This window comes from Mytilus californianus, unplaced genomic scaffold (genome assembly GCF_021869535.1).
Source record: "Mytilus californianus isolate M0D057914Y unplaced genomic scaffold, xbMytCali1.0.p SCAF_2, whole genome shotgun sequence".
Taxonomy (NCBI): domain Eukaryota; kingdom Metazoa; phylum Mollusca; class Bivalvia; order Mytilida; family Mytilidae; genus Mytilus; species Mytilus californianus.
Window position 1 is genome coordinate 80,958,058 of NW_026262668.1, and position 21,467 is coordinate 80,979,524.

General features: G+C 35.2%; 1 protein-coding gene across 1 annotated transcript in view; it reads left to right on the plus strand.

The window, feature by feature from the left end:
• The first annotated feature begins 11,015 nt into the window (after window positions 1–11,015).
• LOC127728292 (sodium/glucose cotransporter 4-like) overlaps window positions 11,016–21,467 on the plus strand; it is a 60,900-nt gene continuing 50,448 nt past the window's right edge. Inside the window, exons 1-2 of the mRNA XM_052235624.1 lie at window positions 11,016–11,197; window positions 14,023–14,091. Coding sequence (XP_052091584.1) covers window positions 11,102–11,197; window positions 14,023–14,091 — 165 coding nt within the window. The 5' untranslated portion in view covers window positions 11,016–11,101. The remainder of the gene's footprint in view (window positions 11,198–14,022; window positions 14,092–21,467) is intronic.

Here is a 21,467-nt window from a genome sequence, read left to right on the forward strand (position 1 = left end):
AAAAAATTTTGTGGTCGTATATTGGTATGACGTTGGCATCGTCGTCGTCGTCGTCGTCGTCGTCCGAATACATATTGGTTTTCGCACTCTAACTTTAGTTTAAGTGAATGGATCTTTTTGAAATTTGACCATAAGGTTAAATACCACAAAAGGAAGGTTGGGATTGATTTTGGGGGTTATGGTACCAACAGTTAAGGAATTAGGGGCCAAAAAGGGGCCAAAAATGAGCATTTTCTAGTTTCCAGACAATAACTGTGGAACGGTGTATGGATCTCTCTGAAATTATACTACAAGTTTCCATACCACAAAGGGATGGTTAGGATTTGCTTTGGGGGGTTATGGCTCAAACCGTTTAGGAATTAGGGGCAAAAAAGGGGGAAAAACAAGGTTGTCCTGGTTAATGGACAAATACTTTAGTACAAAACATAATTTAAAGCAGTGTAAGGGAGATAAATCAAATACATCATTGAAATTATCTCCCTTACACTGCTTTTAAATTATGTATAAAGTAATGGTTAATGAACAATAAAGATAATCTAAAACAGTGTAAGGGAGGTAATCCAAATACAACGTTTTGGTTACTTCCCTTACTCTGCTTTTAAATTATGTTTAAAGAAATGCATATTTATAAAGGAAGACCAGTAAAAATATCTGCAAATGTTTTCATCTTTTTTTTTTACAAAAAAAATCCATATGAAAGATTTGACACTATATTTTTATTAATTCTATTATAAAATAGATTAAGTTAGCACTATGGTAAATTTAAATGGGTAATTATGGTTGCCAACTCCATTGGAAATTTGAATTGAGATTATGACCATATCTTGAGGGAAAGAATTTTTTTGGGGGAAAAAGGGGGGGGGGGGATAAAAAGAAATTGTGGGGGGCCAATTTTTTCTCATTTCAGATTTCAGAAATTAAAAAGAATTATTCTTCAAATATTATTTTTTTTTCAAATTTCAAATATTGAAAAATTTCAAGAAGTAATCTTTAATTGCACAGTATGACGCATTAGATTTGTAAAATCTTTGATCACATTTATTTATTTGTTATGCCGAATCTAACAGTGTATTTAGATTTTTAATTTTGGGTCCAGTTTTCAAATTGGTCTACATTAATGTCCAAAGGGTCCAAAATTAAACTTTGTTTGTTTTTAGCAAAAATTGAATATATGAGGTTCTTTGATATGCTGAATCTAAACATGTATTTAGATTTTTGATTTTTGGCCCAGTTTTCAAGTTGGTCCAAATTGGGGTCCAAAATTAAACTTTGTTTGATTTCAACAAAAATTGAATATATGGGGTTCTTTGATATGCTGAATCTAACCATGTATTTAGATTTTTTATTTGTGGACCCCGTTATCTAATTGGTTCATATTGAGGTCAAAAGGGTCCAAAATTAAACTTTGTTTGATTTCATCTAAAATTGAATTATTGGGGTTCTTTGATATTCCAAATCTAACCGTGTATTTAGGTTCTTAATTTTGGGTCCTGTTTTTTAAATTGGTCTACATTGAGGTCCAAAGGGTCCAAAATTAAACTTAGTTTGATTTTAACAAAAATTGAAATCTTGGGGTTCTTTGATTTGCTGAATCTAAACATGTGTTTAGATTTTTGATTATGGGCCAAGTTTTCAAGTTGGTCCAAGATAGGGTCCAGTATTTAAACTTTGTTTGATTTCAACAAAAATTGAATATATGGGGTTCTTTGATATGCTGAATCTAAACATGTATTTAGATTTTTGATTATGGGCCCAGTTTTCAAGTTGGTCCAAATTGGGGTCCAAAATTAAACTTTGTATGATTTCAACAAAAATTGAATATATGATGTTCTTTGATATGCTGAATCTAACCATGTATTTAGATTTTTTATTTGTAGGCCCCGCTATCAAATTGGTTCATATTGAGGTCAAAAGGGTCCAAAATTAAACTTTGTTTGATTTCATCTAAAATTGAATTATTGGGGTTCTTTGATATGCCAAATCTAACCGTGTTTTTAGATTTTTAATTTGGGTCCCGTTTTTTAAATTGGTCTTCATTGAGGTCCAAAGGGTCCAAAATTAAACTTAGTTTGATTTTAACAAAAATTGAATTCTTGGGGTTCTTTGATATGCTAATCTAAACATGTATTTAGATTTTTGATTATGGGCCCAGTTTTCAAGTTGGTCCAAGTTGGGGTCCAAAATTAAACTTTTTTTGATTTCAACAAAAATTGAATATATGGGGTTCTTTGATATGCTGAATCTAACCATGAATTTAGAATTTTTATTTGTGGGCCCCGCTATCAAATTGGTTCATATTGAGGTCAAAAGGGTCCAAAATTAAACTTTGTTTGATTTCATCAAAAATTGAATTATTGGGGTTCTTTGATATTCCAAATCTAACCGTGTATTTAGATTTTTAATTTTAAGTCCCGTTTTTTAAATTGGTCTACATTAAGGTCCAAAGGGTCCAAAATTAAACTTAGTTTGATTTTAGCAAAAATTGAATTCTTGGGGTTCTTTGATATGCTAAATCTAAACATGTGTTTAGATTTTTGATTATGGGCCCAGTTTTCAAGTTTGTCCAAGTTGGGGTCCAAAATTAAACTTTGTTTGATTTTAACAAAAATTGAATATATGGTGTTCTTTGATATGCTGAATCTAACCATGTATTTTGATTTTGGACATTGGACCATAATAGGTAAATTAAAAAAATTCAAGTTCTTAGACCACATTCTTTCTGTGTCAGAAACCTATGCTGTGTCAAATATTTAATAACAATCCAAATTCAGAGCTGTATCAAGCTTAAATGTTGTGTCCATACTTGCCCCAACTGTTCAGGGTTCGACCTCTGCGGTCGTATCAAGCTGCGCCCCAGCGAAGCATTTTATTTATATTGGTCTTCATTGAGGTCCAGAGGGTCCATAATTAAACTAAGTTTGATTTTAGTAAAAATTGAATTCTTGGGGTTCTTTGATATGCTGAATCTAAACATGTGTTTAGATTTTTGATTATGGGCCCAGTTTTCAAGTTTGTCCAAGTTGGGGTCCAAAATTAAACATTGTTTGATTTCATCAAAAATTGAATATATGGGGTTCTTTGATATGCTGAATCTAACCATGTATTTTGATTTTGGACATTGGACCATAATAGGTAAATTAAAAAAATTCAAGTTCTTAGACCACATTCTTTCTGTGTCAGAAACCTATGCTGTGTCAAATATTTAATAACAATCCAAATTCAGAGCTGAATCAAGCTTGAATGTTGTGTCCATACTTGCCCCAACTGTTCAGGGTTCGACCTCTGCGGTCGTATCAAGCTGCGCCCCAGCGAAGCATTTTATTAAATCATTCTGTTTGTAGAGACTAAAAAATTCAACTGAATCGATTTATGTAACAATATGTCACTGGAATAAAAGGAAAAAGATCCATAGCAAGACACAAAATACAACCAAAAACAAGACAAAATGCCAACATCCTGTTAATCACGGAGACATGAACATGTGTAAAGAAAACTTGAAGTCAGCTTTATGAAATGCCATTAAAAGAGGTAGTGATGTAAAAGTGCTCAGGAAGGCCATGCTACAAGGAGCACATATAACATTGCCCTGTAGTCCAAGCAAAAAATTCGATATCAGGTAATAAGTCTAATCTTGAATTAGAATTGGATACATAAGGAAATTTTTCTATAAATACTTGGGGTACACCAGTCCTATTCAGTATTGTGCTCTCAGTTGATAATCTGAAAATTGAATGTAATTGAACAAGTTTCTCAAATTCTGCAATGAAACTTGCACTGAAAATAACTCCTTAATTTTAGCAACTGCTGAATTTAATCATTCTGTTCTTGGTACAACACCTAAAGAAAACTGTATTGAAGAAAGATGTGTACCATTACCGGTCCTTCCTTCTAAACGAACTTTGGCATCATAACCTCCTTTCTGTTTTAGCTATAATTTCTTTTATATCTCTGCTACAGCCTTGTGTGCATACTCCAGACTCTTTAAGGTTGAGGATGTAATCTTGTTTGTCTCTGATTTCTCTCAAACATAAAAAAATATGGTGGGTAGCATGTGGAATAATGTCTGGTGCTGTGGTAATAATATGCCATTGGTCCAACCAGAGACATATAATACAATATGCCTCTGGTCCAACATAAGCCTTCCAGTTCCTTTTCTGTTCAACTTCCAGGGTTAGCATACTCATCAATTTCCGGTTAAATCTGTCCATTCCCTTGTGGATGGTAACTGTTGGTGAACTCCTTTAGTTAATTAGCTTGGAATCAAACTTAGCTCCTTCGTCTGAGTGGTAGTCTTTCAGGATGTCCACAGTGAACGATGTAATGGTTGTAAAATGATTCAGATGTTGTTCTAGCGGTCATATTACTTTTTTGTATGGCTTGTGCAAACCTGGTGAGAAGTTTTGCAATAACCAAGACGTACTAAATACGTACTACTGTCCTCCCTTTGATTGCACCAGGATTTATAAAATAATCCACGCATAGAAGGTGTAAAGGTACATTGGTCTGAACACTTTCAAGTAGTGCTCGGTGTTTATGGATGTTTTTTTTTACGTACACATCTGCAACAGTCAGATAGCCATTCATCTACGTATTTCGCTATACCAGGCAAATAAAATCGGTCTCTGAGCAATGAGAGAGACTCGGGCTATCCTTTCCTTATAATTAGTGTCCTATATCGTGGTAAGCCTGTAATATGGTGGTGACTAGCTGTGATGCCAATACAAGTTGGTTTTTTTGCGCATCAACTTCACTGTTGAATACTTTTTAAGATTTCATCAATGACCTATTATAATAGATGGTTGAACTGTCTCTTCAATATCTGGTCTCTTTGATTAGGTTTTTGCTGTTTCTCTAACATATTTATCTAATGTGTAATGTAATCACCGTTTCCTGTTGTAGAGCTCCTTTCCAAATTATAAAGTCAGTGGTTGATTATACATTTACCGCAACCGTCATCTTCATCCTGGACTAAGTTGAGGTTTTTGGCTAGACATATGGCAAAATGTGTTGATACAGCTGCGTTACAGATGGATCGTGCTGAGGAAATGTTGATGTCTGTTCTGTCTGTGACAGTCGACTAAGTCCATCTGCATCAGAGTTGGTATTTTCCAGGACGGTATTTTATGTTGAAGTGGTAGCTAGCTAGGTCTGCTAACCAACAGTGACTGATAGCATCTAGCTTCGCCGTTGTCACGACATATGTAAGTGGGTTGTTGTCTGTCTATACTGTGAACTGTTGTTCAAACAGGTAATCTTTTAATTTGTTTGTAATGGCCCACATCAATTCCAAGAACTCCCGCTGAGTTTATGGGGCTGGTTATTCTTCTCGACATTGGTTAGACCCATGCTTTCATAACGTTCCTAAACCTGTTGTTTCTGGTATACGATTGCTTCTAATCCAATATCTGAAGCATCAGCGTGCAGCTTAAACGGTAGTGTTGAATTGGCATATCCTAATAAGGATGTTAATGTAAGAAGTCGCTTCAAGGTAGCAAAGACTGTCTCTTGGTCTTGTCCCCTGTTCCACTCTAGATCTGCGTCTTGGTCTTAACCATACTTCCTTTCTTGTCTTTATATTGATGATGGCACCAAACAAGTTAGTGGTCTACTAATCTGACTGAAGTTCTAAATAAACCATCTGTATTAGAATACGAACCCAAGAAAGCGTCCTCTTGCGATGTTGGTGTCGACCAAGTAGTCACTTTGTCTTCTCTGGGACAATCTCATTTTCTGCTTCTTACACTTTTGTGGTAAACAAACTTTACTCGTCTTTTAAAGATGAACACTCCTTTTGAGCTAGCTTCAGGTTTACCGTCACTAACTTGAGGTTCTCTAGATGTTCTTCATTATCTTCCCGTAAACAATAATTTCATCTTTAACGACAAGGCAGATCCATAGGTACCAAGAAACTTAGGTTTCAACTCCCTCATGCAAAGTTGGCCTTATGAGGATTTGGCTATTATTTTAGGTCTTTTTTGATTATATAACTCAACTGTTCAAGTTCGGTTCTTAAACATCCTTGGCTTTCAAATATTCGGCTTTTAGCGTTCCTGATGAAGGTAAATCCAGAAACCGCTTCGGACGCATAAACTTTATAACGTGTTGTTTTCATTTTTGGAAAGTTTGCTATAGCTTGCTATAGCAATAAACTTTCCTAAGGCATCGGACTGAAACCGGAAGTGACAGACTATCTTACTTTAGGATGTGTGTTCTTCTCCTAGATAATGTAGTACTGGTGTTTGAAAACTAATTCTAGGAAGATGCTGTTGAAATTTTGTGTTACTTCTATTTTGATTAGCTTACAGCTTGAATTAAAATGTACTGAATGTTCATCGATAATTAAAATAATTCAACTTCATTTTGAAAATGGCTATCACAAACACTACTTCGCGGATCTGCGCTGCGCGGAAAGTAAAATCAATACACACACGAGACAGCAGTTTCTACGTCATGCTTTTATCGGTATTCTCCAGACATGCATGAGATCCATATATGTGTGCCCAGTTAGATATACTGTTCCCAGGTGTGCCTCCAAACGGGAGTACTATAATCCCGGTTTCAGGGGTTTCTTCCCGTCCTCTGGTTGAAGAGAAAATTAATACTGTGTTTTAAATATTTCATGAATGAACATTTTTCGACGCTTACTACGATTTTTATAACCCGAATAATTCAGTCGTTATATTCCACTGCTCTACGATGGCTACATTAACGCCTGAAGGCCTAGTCAATGAAAAATCGTCAAAAAATCATTCGGAATTCGCTCGGGATTTACCTATCTCGATAACATTTAGCTTTTAGCTGATTGGCTCTCTCTCACAGAGAGCACCAATCAAAATCCTGGATTCGTGACGCGTTTTTATCGTATAAAGAGTTCAGGCCCTCGCGAGTGGGAGAGTCGATCACGGGGAGGGACTGAATTATTCGGGTTACGATTTTTACAAATGTTTTTTAAAGACGTAAAAGCCCGAGTGTATCGAAAGTATCCTGGTATCTCATATCGGCCCACAACAAACTCGGACTATAATAAACTCTGCCTATTACATAATCGGCATCAGAAAATCGGACCATAACAAAATTCGTAATTATACTACTTGCTATTAAGTCTCCCAAACAAAGTTTGGAGACTTATTGCTTTTGCTCAGTTTTTATTATTTTTCTTCTTGGTGTCTATTTAGGGGTATTTTGAGGGGCCAACAGAAGGGAGGGAATTACTATAGAACCCTATGGGATTTTTTTTTTTAAATTTTCAAATGACTATTACTTGAAAACAGTAAGTGATAGACACATGCGGTTTTCAGTAATGATCACAGGGGAGGGACTGAATTATTCGGGTTACGATTTTTACAAATGTTTATTAAAGACGTAAAAGCCCGAGTGTATCGAAAGTATCCTGGTATCTCATCTCGGCCTACAACAAACTCGGACCATAATAAACTCTGCCTATTACATAATCGGCATCAGAAAATCGGACCATAACAAAATTCGTAATTATACTACTTGCTATTAAGTCTCCCAAACAAAGTTTGGAGACTTATTGTTTTTGCTCAGTTTTTATTATTTTTCTTCTTGGTGTCTATTTAGGGGTATTTTGAAGGGCCAACAGAAGGGAGGGAATTACTATAGAACCCTATGGGATTTTTTTTTTAAATTTTCAAATGACTATTACTTGAAAACAGTAAGTGATAGACACACGCGGTTTTCAGTAATGATCACAGGACCATAAAACAAATCAAATCAAATATAGGTCGAGTCCCTGGGGTCAATCCCACCCACCCCATTATGTTTGAGAACTTGTAAACGGTCAAGATCCCCACCCCTAAACCATATATATTCTTGTATGGGGCAACAAAACAAATCAAATGAAATATAGTGAGAGTCCCTCTGGGTCAGCCCCACCCCCTCCTATTTGAGAACTTGTAAACGGTCGAGATTCCCACCCTAAACCATATATATTCTTGTATGGGACAATAAAACAAATCAAATGAAATATAGGGGGAGTCCCTGGGTGTCACCCCCACCCCCTCCTGTTTGAGAACTTGTAAACGGTCAAGATCCCCACCCCGAAACCATATATATTCTTGAACGGGACAATAAAACAAATAAAAAAAAATAAAAGGCGAGTCCCCTGGGGTCACTCCCAGCACCTTCCTGTTTGAGAACTTGTAAACGGTCGAGATCCCCCCAATAAACCATATATATTATTGTATGGGACAATAAAACAAATCAAATGAAATATAGAGGAAGTCCACAGGGGTCACCCCACCCCCTTCTTTGTGAAAACTTGTAAACGGTTGGGATCCCTACCACCAAACCATATATATTCTTGTACGGACCAATAAAACAAATCAGATAAAAAATAAAAGGCGAGTCCCCATGGGTCACTCTCACCCCCACCCCCTTCCTGTTTGAGAACTTGTAAATAGTCGAGATCCCCACCCCTAAACCATAAATATTCCTGTTCATGATTTCAAGAAGATTTGAATGACATACATGGGTAATCCCTAGGTGTCACTTATGTATATCACTTTACTAGACCAAACCAATTTGTACTGGACTTTGCCCAATGTCAGGCGACCGTGGAAAGGACTAATTATGGGAGCTTTGTTTGGGAGATTTCGTAACAGCATCCTGTTACAATTATTTCTTGTATTAAGTAATTTTTTTTTAAAGTCGGAAAAAAATTAACCTACTCATTTACAACCTATTTGAAATATTTCAATCTACCGTTGCAAACTTTCCACAGGTGCTATCCAGCACTTTGATTTACAATCGGCTAGACAGTCTCCCATTTTTTTCTAGTAATTATATAAGTGACCGAGATGTTGTTTAGACCAAACGGCATCCTGTATAATGAATAAAAACTGAAAAAAGGGAAAAGATAGCAAAGAATGCAAAAGATATTAAGAAGTATAAAGATGCAAAATCAGCTGTACAAAGGACTTTGCGTAAGACATACTGGGAGTATGTAACAGCGGTGTTGCACCACTAAAAGAGAATGAACAAATGCATGAAAATCCACAGGACAAGACTGACATCCTAAATAGACGGCATGAATCAGTATTTAGAAAGGGTGATACAACTGATATCCCAAAACAAACAGGGAATACCTTTGCACCGATGCCTAAAAGTAACATCACTGAAAAATGGATTAACAAAACTATTGAACAGGGCCGTAACTACCGATGAGGCAGACGAGGCAATTCAGACGAGGCAATTGCCTCGTCTGAATTTCTGGCAAAAAAAAAAAATAATAAGGAAAAAAAAAGAAAACGGAGAAAGCTTGCTTTTTCATATCAAGAATGAAGTAATGCATACTTCGAATAGTAATTAATGTGGACATGCAGCTTCTGTACTTTTATTTCAACGTAAGTTATCGAACTCTCTGCCTGATTACTATAGCAATGAAGAAATACAAATTTTCTGAGTGGATCGGAGCCTTTCTCACAGACAGATCTCAGCAAGTTAGTCATTGTAGATGGAGTAACCTCTGATTGAGCATCAGAAGTGAGTAGTGTGTCTAAGGAACCGTCATTGGCCCACTTTTATTCCTGCCCTTCATAAACGACTTGCTATAGTGCGTTAAATCCAAGACTCGACCTTTTGCTGATGGCGCTATTGTCTACAGACAGATAAAAAACCAAAATTACTGTGAGGAACTACAAAAAGACCTAATTGAGCTCGCCACTAGGGAAGATAAATGTAATGTACTACAAGTAGGAAACCAATCCTTTACAAATACCACATGAAAGGTAACCAACTGGAAATAACAGAAACAGCCAAACACCTAGGAGTTAATTTAAGTCATAATATGTCATGGAACCACGGCATATATATAGATCGTACTGGAAATTGTTTTCTCGCTGTCTTTCCTTCAGCCTATTACTGTTATCTTATTCTTTTCAGTTTAAATCTCAGTTAACTTCTAAACCAACCACGCTGTATTTCCAAAACATTAGGGTCTAAAAAGATAGTCCTTTGTAACCTGTAGATGTAGAAAGTTTGAAATTAAAAACCATACGTTGAAGAAAAAAAAACATAAAATAGGAAAAAAAAAAAGAAAAGCAATGAAAAGATAAAAAATATGTAACAGAAATCTGAAGATTAAGCAAACATGCACATAAAAATAAAAACTCGGGGGATGAAAACAATGCAAGGTTCGTGTCAAATCACAAGGCTTTTGGACATAGACCCTGGACCTTTCATAAGTTGATGTCAATAATGATTTGTATTGATGTCACTTTTAATTTCTGATGAATACATGCTGCTATTTTGAATTTCAGCAGAAGAGGATATAAATTATTATTTTCTTTTGTTGAAAAAAAGAGTAGTGAAGCTGACCAAGGTTTGGTACTGGTATACGTTAATAAAGGCACTACAGATAAAGCGGATAACAGAACTGATAAACGAGGGTCGTAATGGGGTAGCTTAATGACGAATAACGATAAAAAATCTTGCCAAATAACGTTAACGGTAATTGTTGGTGACGATAAAATGTACAATTTCTTTAAGACGATAAAAAAATCGACTGATTTTGACCAAGGATTTGTATACAAATCCTTGTTTTGACGAATCACGTTAATTTTTTTCCAAAATAACGGTAACGGGTAATTATTTTAGACCTCTGACGAATCACGATAACTTGATATTTTGACGAATCACGATAAAATTTTAACCAATTTGACGATAACGGTAGCCGAAAATGACCGTTTGACACCTGACGGCAAAGGGCATTCCTACCCTCATAAACGGTTGAATTATTAATTAAAAGATGATGAATTGTTAGTGGATAGCTTGACGCTATGAAAACTTGTCTGCAAATATGATATGTTATAGACTCGCTAGCTGAAATTAAAAAAAAGACGATCTTTTCCGCAAAGCGTCTTTTCTTTATCAAAGCGAATTGCTCATTTACCTTTTAACAGGGTCAATTAGCCCTAGTACTTGGATAAAAAAAGAGAAATATTTAAAAAGTAAAATCGATCACGTGACTTAACACTGCAGTGTTTGTATATACATGTACACAAGCGTGGCGGATTTTTATTTGTGGTAAAATAGGCAGTGGTTTAACAAGTTGACCTTTATACTGATTCTATATCTCAATATGGCATCCGACACAGTTGCTGGTACACAACTTCACTATGGCGATTTTATCGTTATTATTGGATATTTTGTATTTGTTCTGTTTATTGGGCTTTGGGTAAGTTGTTAAATAACACAAACTTTTCCATTAGAAAGGCGTGGAAAATTCCTAAAGACTTTGGGGAAATTATAGAAAAAAGTTAATAATTTTCGCGCAATAATTAAAAAAATTTGTTGCATCGGTGAAGGTTGTATTTCTATCTTAATGATTCTATTTATAGAATTTAGGGAATTTCCACTCCAGTTACATTATATGATTTGTATAGTACTACATCCTTGATGCTACTTTAATAGCAAATTACTCAGTAACAGTTTGTGCAATACATTTCATGAAGACATTGTATAGAAATATTATATTACACAACAAGCTCATATGGCCATTTCATTATTCTTACTGATTATTTCTGGATTTTTTTCATCTATTGTTGTAAATGTACCACATTTCTCCTCCATTGCAATCATTTCTTGCAGATGATGAGTAGGTACATTTGTAGTTGCATTTCATATGCGAGTTTTGTCCTAGCTGCTTTAAACCATTTTAACCTAATCAAGTACTTGTTCAGATGGTAGCAGTAGACACATGTCTTGAATGTATATACAATGTATGAACCCCAAGTTTCAGATCCTATGAAAGCATCAATGGTAGACATTGTTAAGCCTTGATTAAAAGTACTTTAGGCTTGATACAGAGTCCCCATCCAATACATTTTAAATGGTTTCTCAGAGATTTTCTTTCATTTTGATGGTCAATTATTGCAAATAACATATAGTTAAGCCTTTTTTTTAGCAATATTTATAATTTAAGGGATTGCCAAGAAAGGTAATGCCAGGTTTATGGTCATTGGATTAAGTGATGGAAACGCACAAGACCCCATGCATTAGATAAGCTAACAAGAGACAATACAATAGTAATGTAAGAAAACCTATGTCAATTTTGAAATAAAAAGATTAATAGCAAATTCATTTTTTGAAGGCAAAAATTGCAATAAAATTTGGACATATTGAATTTTCCTCCATGGATCTTTTTTTGTCTCATATTAACCCTATTACCTCAATTTAGCCTTTTATCATTGGCATTGTCTTTTTTGTCGAGCCTGCAACTTTTGTCGCAGAAAGCTCGACATAGGAATAGTGATTTGGCGGCAGCGGCGTAAACTAACTACTTAAAAAGGTTAATATTTCAGAAGGTAGAAGACCTGGATGCTTCATACTTTATATATAGATACCTTATGTTATGAAGTTTCCGTCTGTCATATGTCCTTTGTCCTTGACCTCATTTTTGTAATGTTAATTTCTCTCCTATTATGAGTAATAGGATAACTATATTTGGAATGTGCATACCTTGCACAGTCCCCATACCCGTCAGACAGTTTTCACTTGACCTCAACATCATTTTATGGATCAGTGAACAAGGTTAACTTTTCGTGGTCAAGTCCATATATCTCAGATACTATAAGCAATAGGTCTACTATATTTGGTGTATATGGAATGATTGTAAAGTGTACACATCTGTCTGGCAGGGTTCATCTGACCTTGACCTCATTTACATGGTTCAGTGGTTAAAGTTTTTGGTTTATTTCTAATACTGTATGCAATAGGTCAGCTGCTATATTTGGTGTATGGAAATATTTTATAATGTACATGTCAGTCTCGCAGGTTTTATTTGACCGTGACCTCATTTTCACAATTCATTGCTCAATGTTAAGTTTTTGTGTTTTGGTCTGTTTTTCTTAAACTATAAGCAATTTTTCAACTATGTTTGGTGTATGGAATCAGTGGCGGATCCAGGGGGAAGGGGGAAGGGGGTGGGTTCCGGGGGTTGGAACCCCCCCCTTTTATTTTGACGATCAATGCATTTGAATGGGGACATATAGTTGGAACCCCCCTTTTATAAATGGCTGGATCTGCCCCTGATGGAATGATTGTAAAGTGTACATGTCTGTCTGGCAGGGTTCATCTGACTTTGACCTCATATTCATGGTTTATTGGTCAATATAATGTTTTCATGGGTTGGTCTGTTTCTTGTATACTATAAGCAATAGGTCAACTATATTCAATGTATGGAATGATTGTAAGGTGTACATGTATTTCTGGCATGGCTTATCTGATCTTGACCTCATTTTCTTGGATCATGATAAGTTATATGATACTTGTAGTAAAACTTTATATTTAGGGCTATCAACATAAAATCAATGTTAGTAAAGTAGGCGAGACATTTCAGTGTGTGCACTCTTGTTTTTCTTCAACACCTAAATATATCTCTTAATACAGATTGGGTTGTTTTACATAAAATTGAGAATGGAAATGGGGAATGTGTCAAAGAGACAACAAACACAACGAGAAAATCCCGCACTTGGAGGCGGGCTTCAGCTGGCTGCTTAACAAAAATGTGCACTAGTTCAGTGAAAATGTCAGCTTCAGCTGAAATATATTCACTTCATTATTGTATTCATTGACCTTCCTAACCATTATGAACAGTTTCACCATCATTGAATACATTAGATGGGTTTCAAAGTGGTGAAACAGAAAACTGGTTGGAACTTAACATTTACACCAATTTACTTATGGTACTTCTGTCTAATAGGACTCAACACAATCGACTATGTTCCAAAAATATTTCAAACAGAAATATTAAACTTTTTATACAATAGTTTTAAAATCTAAAATGATCAGTAAGACAGATTTTGGTCTACATAATTTTGTTGCATGTTGGCATAAATACTAGGTGAGTGATACAGGCTCTTGGGAGCCTCTTGTTTTTTATTTAAAAGATTCTATCAGATGCATTGTGATTGCTCTATTAGAGTTGAATTTATCAATTTATAAACTTTTAAAGTTATTTTCTAGTTTTGAATGATTTGTTGTTTTTGTTTATAATTTCAGTCCTCAAGGAAGAATAGAGGCAGTGCAGGTGGTTATTTCTTGGCTGGAAGAAATATGAATTTCATATTGGTAACTATAGATAGTGCACTACAGTTTTCTGTTAAAGATATAGAATGGTCAAACTACATACATGTATTAATTTTATTAAAGGACTGCAGACTTTTAAGGTCATATAACAGGTCTAGTTGACCACATATTTATTTAGAAGGGTCAGCCATTTTGTCTCGCTTGTGAAGATAGTTGCAGGATGCTAGACATAGGAATTACTATCTTGTGGTGGTGATGGTGGTGTAAACTATTTGTATAAGACTTTATATTTCAGAAGGTAGAAGACCTGGATGCTTCATTATACCTTGTATGCAGATACTGATTACTGTTAGTAAGACTGTTAAAACCATTGATTCCAAGCTAAACTGTAATAAAAACCAAAACCTGTGGTCGATTTAACTGGATTATGGTATTGTCATTCATGGTTGTATAACTGTTTGAACTTGGTTTTTGTGCTGTTACTTTCTAACTATTGAACAGATCCTCTGTACATCTATCTTTTTTTACTTTTGGTAATTCCTGTTATCCTTTTTTATCTCCCCTCAGTGGCCTGAAGATGTGTTTTCCCTCATCCATTGTCTGTTGGCAATTGTACCTTAACTTTTCTTTAAAAATCTTCTTCTCTAAAACCACGATATGGATTGAAACCAAAGTCTGTCTGCTTCATCTGTAGAATGTCTACTATAAAGTTTGTGATTTTCTTCAAGGTTGATCAACTAATATTGTTACCATAGATGGAAATATAATAATTTTTATACCTCGAAAACTATAGCAATTAGATAAAAATGTTTAGGACCAGCCCTGTTACCCCAATTTTTTAGACAAATCTGTCAACCAATTTTGAAGTTATTGCCCCTGTAATGTTGATTTTAATTTTTTTGGTATTTCTTGGCTATTGTTTTGATCACTTAAGAAGCTTGTTTAAATTTGTAAATTGCATGAATAATCTACCTGAAAAATTTCAGAAAATTCAACAACCCCATTTGGATTCTTTATTAAGTCTCCCAAACTCATTTACCAAGTATAATAAAGACCTAGGGTAATATGATTAAAGGTCCTTGGTGTATGACCTTGAAATTGAGCTCAATGTCAAAGTTAAATTTGATGTTCTAGATTTTTACCTTTGCTTTAACTTCATATTTAAACACGATAAAGCCATGGGACTTTTTTTATTAGGTTGCAATTTACATGACCTTGAAAAGCCAACCGGAAGTGACCTTGTGTAAACGGGAAATAGCTTTGTTTTGTACTTATTTGATGTAAAGTGTATTGAACAATATATTTTTGGAATCAGTATCAAGTAAACTATCAAATAAAAGGGGAAGTGACATATTTCAAACCGGAAGTAACAATTTATCTCCTTTATTTAGAGAAAAATGTATAGAAACCATATATTTTTGGAATCAGTTTACAATAAGCTATCATTTGACGCTGGATATGATATTTCAAACTGAATTTTCATAGTTCTATTTCAAAATTGATCTGCATGGGTGGAAAGACCTTCAATTGTTCTCTGAACAATTAGTTTTTAATTATTATTATTTTTTTCTTCCGCCTAATTTTGTTCTCGCGTAAAATTTTTGTTTCGCAAGATGTCGCTTAGATATTTCTTATATAGTATCATACAGTTTATGCGCTTTTTATTTTCACCCATTCTAAGCCGAACAATTTTCTTTGTAGGAGTTATCTCCCTGAACACTGTTTTCCTTGTGACTGCATCTCCTCCGTAACCGTAAAAGAAAGCGACAAATTTATTTTATAAAATTGCTCGTTATATCCTTTGCATGATTTGTCCTATTTTGACCAAAGCAATACGAAGACTCCATATGAGAGTTATTTCCCCTAATGCATTTGAAATAAGTGATATGCATTTGTAACTGGTAAACCATAAGTGATAGAGACCTAGGGTCTGTTGATTTGAGGTCCTTGGTCCTAAAGAATAGAAAACTAGGTCAAGGTCAAAGTTCAAGGTCATGCTGTGATTATTTACATTAAGTTCATATCGCTTCTTCCTAGAAAGAGTTATAGATATCGACAAAACAATTTAACCAAAAAGTTTGTCACGACACGTGTTTACCAGAAATTTTATGTCGAAATGGTACGCGTCATTTTATTGCAGGGTCAATGTCCCTGTTATGGTCGAATCAACAAATTACTTATCAAAACTTCAAACTTTGCAGCTATCATGTTGTAAATGTTTCTTATCTCAATTATCAACCACAGTCTACCACTACACTCCCCCCCCCCCCCTTTTTTTTCAACTGACTTTTTTTTTAAAGTTATCCCATTTCTATGATAAGAAAATCGCTTTTAGTCCCGTACATTATACTGTAAAATGCTAATCCAGCTTATGTACAAATTTCTTTCTGAAATAGAAATCCATCCCTTCAAAAATCTGCTACAATTCATGTATTTTCTGAAATTAATCGATGAGACACGTGCGGTCTGCTTGATTGCGAAATTAAAATCAATGTCGTAGAAATCCCTCCCAAGTTCGTAAATATTACTGAAATCCTACAATCAAATTTCTAAACATGCATTAAAATACAAACCTGTGCTCCTGTAAACATGTGTACGTAATATGTATGCATGATCCGACATCAATGACCTGTACAAAATAAAAACAATAGTTATCGTGTTTCTCTGATCAATACACATGTGCTCTGTTCAACGGTCTCCCCTGAAAAGATATTAATATTCTAACTCCAGACATATATATTTGAGTGTCACGTGACTTCACAAACACCACCGCGCGCGCGGACCTAAATTTAGAATAAAAAATTCCATATCCAAATAAAGAAAATGGAACTTCCACAACAAAATGTTTCTCAGTTTTCCTACCAGCTCAAATAAAATGCACACACAACAAATAAAAAGAAAACAACCTGAAGTCAGAGTTCCCGTAGAAAAAAAGAGAACATTTATAAAATGAAGATATAAGGATTTTTATTCATAAGGAAATCCTGGCTGTCCGTTTGGCTGTCCGAGATGTACAAATACGCAGCCACGTTCGCTCAGAATATCAACGTTAAGTCCAATACCTCGCATAGAGAGAGTGCCATGCAAACTTTCAATCAATCAATCAGTCAATCAACTAATCAATCAATCAATCAACCTACCTACCAACCAAACAACCAAACAACCAACCAACCAACCAATCTGTTTAATACGGGGCCCAAGATCTCATTTGTTTCTTTTTCGCTTGTTCCAAGAGACCCTTTCCCATGTGTTTAATTACTATATCAGCCAACCAGCCAACCAACCAACCAATCAATTAATTAATCAATCAATCATGTTTCGGAGAGGAAAGACCGTTAACAATTGTTTTTAAAACAATTGATTTATATTTATTATTATTCTTCTTCTTCTTCTTCTTCTTCCGCCACTTTTAAATTTGAACTTGTCCGCACCCGTTCTCCAAAACCGCTTGTCAGATTAACTTAGGGTTTCACAATATGTTAGACTAACAATCAGGGTTTTGTTTGTGCAATGGGGTTTATAAAGGGGTAAAAAAGAAAGGAGGGTTTTACTATAGAACCCTATGGGATTTTATTTTTTTAAATTTTCAAATGATTATAAATTGAAAACCGTTTGTGATAGACACAATCTTTTTAATTGAAAATGTTCTAAATGATAAAGCACATTAAATGAAATACAGGGTGAGTCCCCAGGGGTCACCCCCACCCCCTGCCATTTGAGAAAGTTCTAATATCTTGTAAATGGTCGAGATCCCCACCTCTAAACCATATATATTCTGGTTTGTCATGATATAGCACATCAAATGAAATACAGGGTTAGTCCCCAGGGGTCACCCCCACCCCCTGCCATTTAAGAAAGTTCTAATATCTTGTAAGTGGTCAAGATCCCCACCCCTAAACCATATATATTCTGGTTTGTCATGCGAAGATGGTTTGAATGATATACAGGGTGAGTCCCCAGGGGTCAACCCCACCCCCTGCCATTTGAGAAAGTTGTAATATTGTAAATGGTACAGATCCCCACCCCTAAACCATATACATTCTGGTTTGTCATGATAAAGCACATCAAATGAAATACAGGGTTAGTCCCCAGGGGTCACCCCCACCCCCTGCTATTTAAGAAAGTTCTGATATCTTGTAAATGGTTGAGATCCCCACCCCTAAACCATATATATTCTGGTTTGTCATGATAAAGCACATCAAATGAAATACAGGGTTAGTCCCCAGGGGTTACCCCCACCCCCTGCCATTAAAGAAAGTTCTAATATCTTCTAAGTGGTCAAGATCCCCACCCCTAAACCATATATATTCTGGTTTGTCATACCAAGATGGTTTGAATGATATACAGGGTTAGTCCCCAGGGGTCATCCCGACCCCCTGTCATTTGAGAAAGTTCTAATATCTTGTAAATGGTCAAGATCCCCACCCCTAAACCATATATATTCTGGTTTGTCATACCAAGATGGTTTGAATGATATACAGGGTTAGTCCCCAGGGGTCATCCCGACCTCCTGTCATTTGAGAAAGTTCTAATATCTTGTAAATGGTAGAGATCCCCACCCATAAACCATATATATTCCTGTTAATCATGTCTAGAACATTTGAATGACGTATATGGTCAGTCCCCAGGGGTTCCCCCCACCCCCAATGTTCTAATATCTTGTAAATGGTCGTGATCCCCACCCCTAAACCATATATATTCCTGTTCCTCATGTCTCGAACATTTGAATGACGTTTAAGGTCAGTCCCCAGGGGTTCCCCCCACCCCCAATGTTCTTGTATCTTGTAAATGGTTGAGATCCCCACCCCTAAACCATATATATTCTGGTTTGTCATGCCAAGATGATTTGAATGATATACAGGGTTAGTCCCCAGGCATCACTAATGCATATAACTTTACTGGACCAAACCAATTTTCACAGGACTTTGTCCAATGTCAGGCGACCCTGGGAATTACGAAATATGGGAGCTTTGTTTGGGAGACTTCGTAACAGCATCCTGTTACAATCATTTCTTGTTTTTACTAATTTTTTTCAGTTTTGGGACATTATCTTGAGTATTATAGGAACAAGGTTTAACATGTAAATTAAAAAATTGGTCAGCACAACAAGATCTATTTTACATGTACCTGAATACTTCAGAAATATATGTCCACCAATTTTGGAGTTATTTCCCCTGAAATATAATTTTTTCCCAATTTTTGCAGGTTTTTGATGTTATCTTTAAAATAAAAGAACTAGGTTAAAAGTGTACACTGAACATTTTAAAAGAATATTTGTCAACTGGTTTATTTGTTGAACCAAAATAGTGATTTAATTTTTACTGTTTTTGACATTTTATGGCAGTTATTTCAGAAACTACAGGAGCTGGGTTAAAAATTTAAATTGAAAATATGACCAGCCAGTCAGCCTGGTGACACAAAAAATAACTATAAAAGATCCTCATAAGCAGAATGGCACTCTTTTACCATGTGAGTGATACAGGCTCATTTAAGCCTCTAGTATGTTTATTAACAATTTTTACTCATCTTCAACAATATTCTGCTGTTCAAAATTATTGTACAGAAAGTAAACATTTGCATATTTTAAGGGTTTTGTTTCATTCATTTTTGTTGAGCCTGTGACTTTTGTCGCAGAAAGCTCGACATAGGGATAGTGATCCGGCGGCGGCGGCGTTAGCTAACTTCTTAAAAGCTTTATATTTTGGAAGGTGGAAGGTCTGGATGCTTCATACTTTGTATATGGATGCCTCATGTTACGAAGTTCCCGTCAGTCACATGTCCAATGTCCTTGACCTCATTTTCATGGTTCAGTGACTACTTGAAAAAAAAGTTAAGATTTTTTGTAATGTTAAAATCTCTCTTATTATAAGTAATAGGATAACTATATTTGGTATGTGCGTACCTTGCAAGGTCCTCATGCCCGTCAGACAGTTTTCACTTGACCTCAACCTTATTTCATGGATCAGTGAACAAGGTTAAGTTTTGGTGGTCAAGTCCATATCTCAGATACTATAAGCAATAGGTCTAGTATATTCGGTGTATGGAAGGACTGTAAGGTGTACATGTCCAGCTGGCAGGTGTCATCTGACCTTGACCTCATTTTCATGGTTCAGTGGTTATAGTTAAGTTTTTGTGTTTTGGTCTGTTTTTCTTATACTGTATGCAATAGGTCTACTATATTTGGTGTATGGAATGATTGTAAGGTGTACATGTCTAGCTGGCAGGTGTCATCTGACCTTGACCTCATTTTCATGGTTCAGTGGTCAAAGTTAAGTTTTTGAGTTTTGGTCTTTTTTCTAATACTATATGCAATAGTTCAACTATATTTGGTGTATGGAAATATTTTATGATCTTTTTGTCAGTCACGCAGGTTTTATTTGACCTTGACCTCATTTTCAAGGTTCATTGCTCAGTGTTAAGTTTTTGTGTTTTGGTCTGTTTTTCTTAAACTATAAGCAATAGGTCAACTATATTTGTTGTATGGAAGAATTGTTAGCTGTACATGCCTGCCTAGCATGGTTCATCTGACCTTGACCTCATTTTCATGGTTCATTGGTCAATGTTTAGTTTACTTGGTTAATGTTAAGTTTATGTGACAGTTGTAATAAAGCTTTATATTTAGGACTATCGACATAATATCAATGATTAGTAAAGAAGGCGAGACATTTCAGCGTGTGCACTCTTGTTGAATATATATATAAATATAATTGTATGTCAGTGTGACATTTGGTCAGACAAAATCTTAAAATTGAATTGTAGCTTAGCATGGAGGGACAAGCATGAAACATTTTGTTATTGCTCAAAGTCATTTAAGTACTGATCCTGCATCTAAACTTTGCTTATAAACAGGATCTGTATGTTAATCAGATTTCACTTAAACTGCTTAAAGAATTTGACAAATAAATAAGTAATCCCTGTACAAGAATTTGTTGCTATATATAAATGTAGAAATACATGTAAATAGTGTATGATTTAGTAAAGTGAGGTACTGTATGTAACAGCCATAGTAACTACTGTGGATTCATTTATTTTCGTGTGTATCAATTTTCATGGATTGAGGAAAACTTGCATTTTCGTGGATATTTGATTTCGTGGTTTTCCAAAAGTCTGCATATAATCACATAGCAAATTCGTTGAAAATTTAAATTTGTGGTTTCCCTGTACCCACGAAATCCATGAAAATTGGTATCCAACGAATAATGATGAATCCACATTACCTGTAATTAGAAAATAAGAGTCAATCAAAGATGTTACATTTTTTTTGAAAAGATGTTATTTTTTTTTACAAGTCTCATGTTTTAAATGTATGTTTAACCTTAATTGTGTCTTCACCTGATTACACACTTCTTATATTAGTTGTTGATTTATGAGACAGAACCTCCTGCACTTTTGAAATTTCAGTCAGACCAATACATATA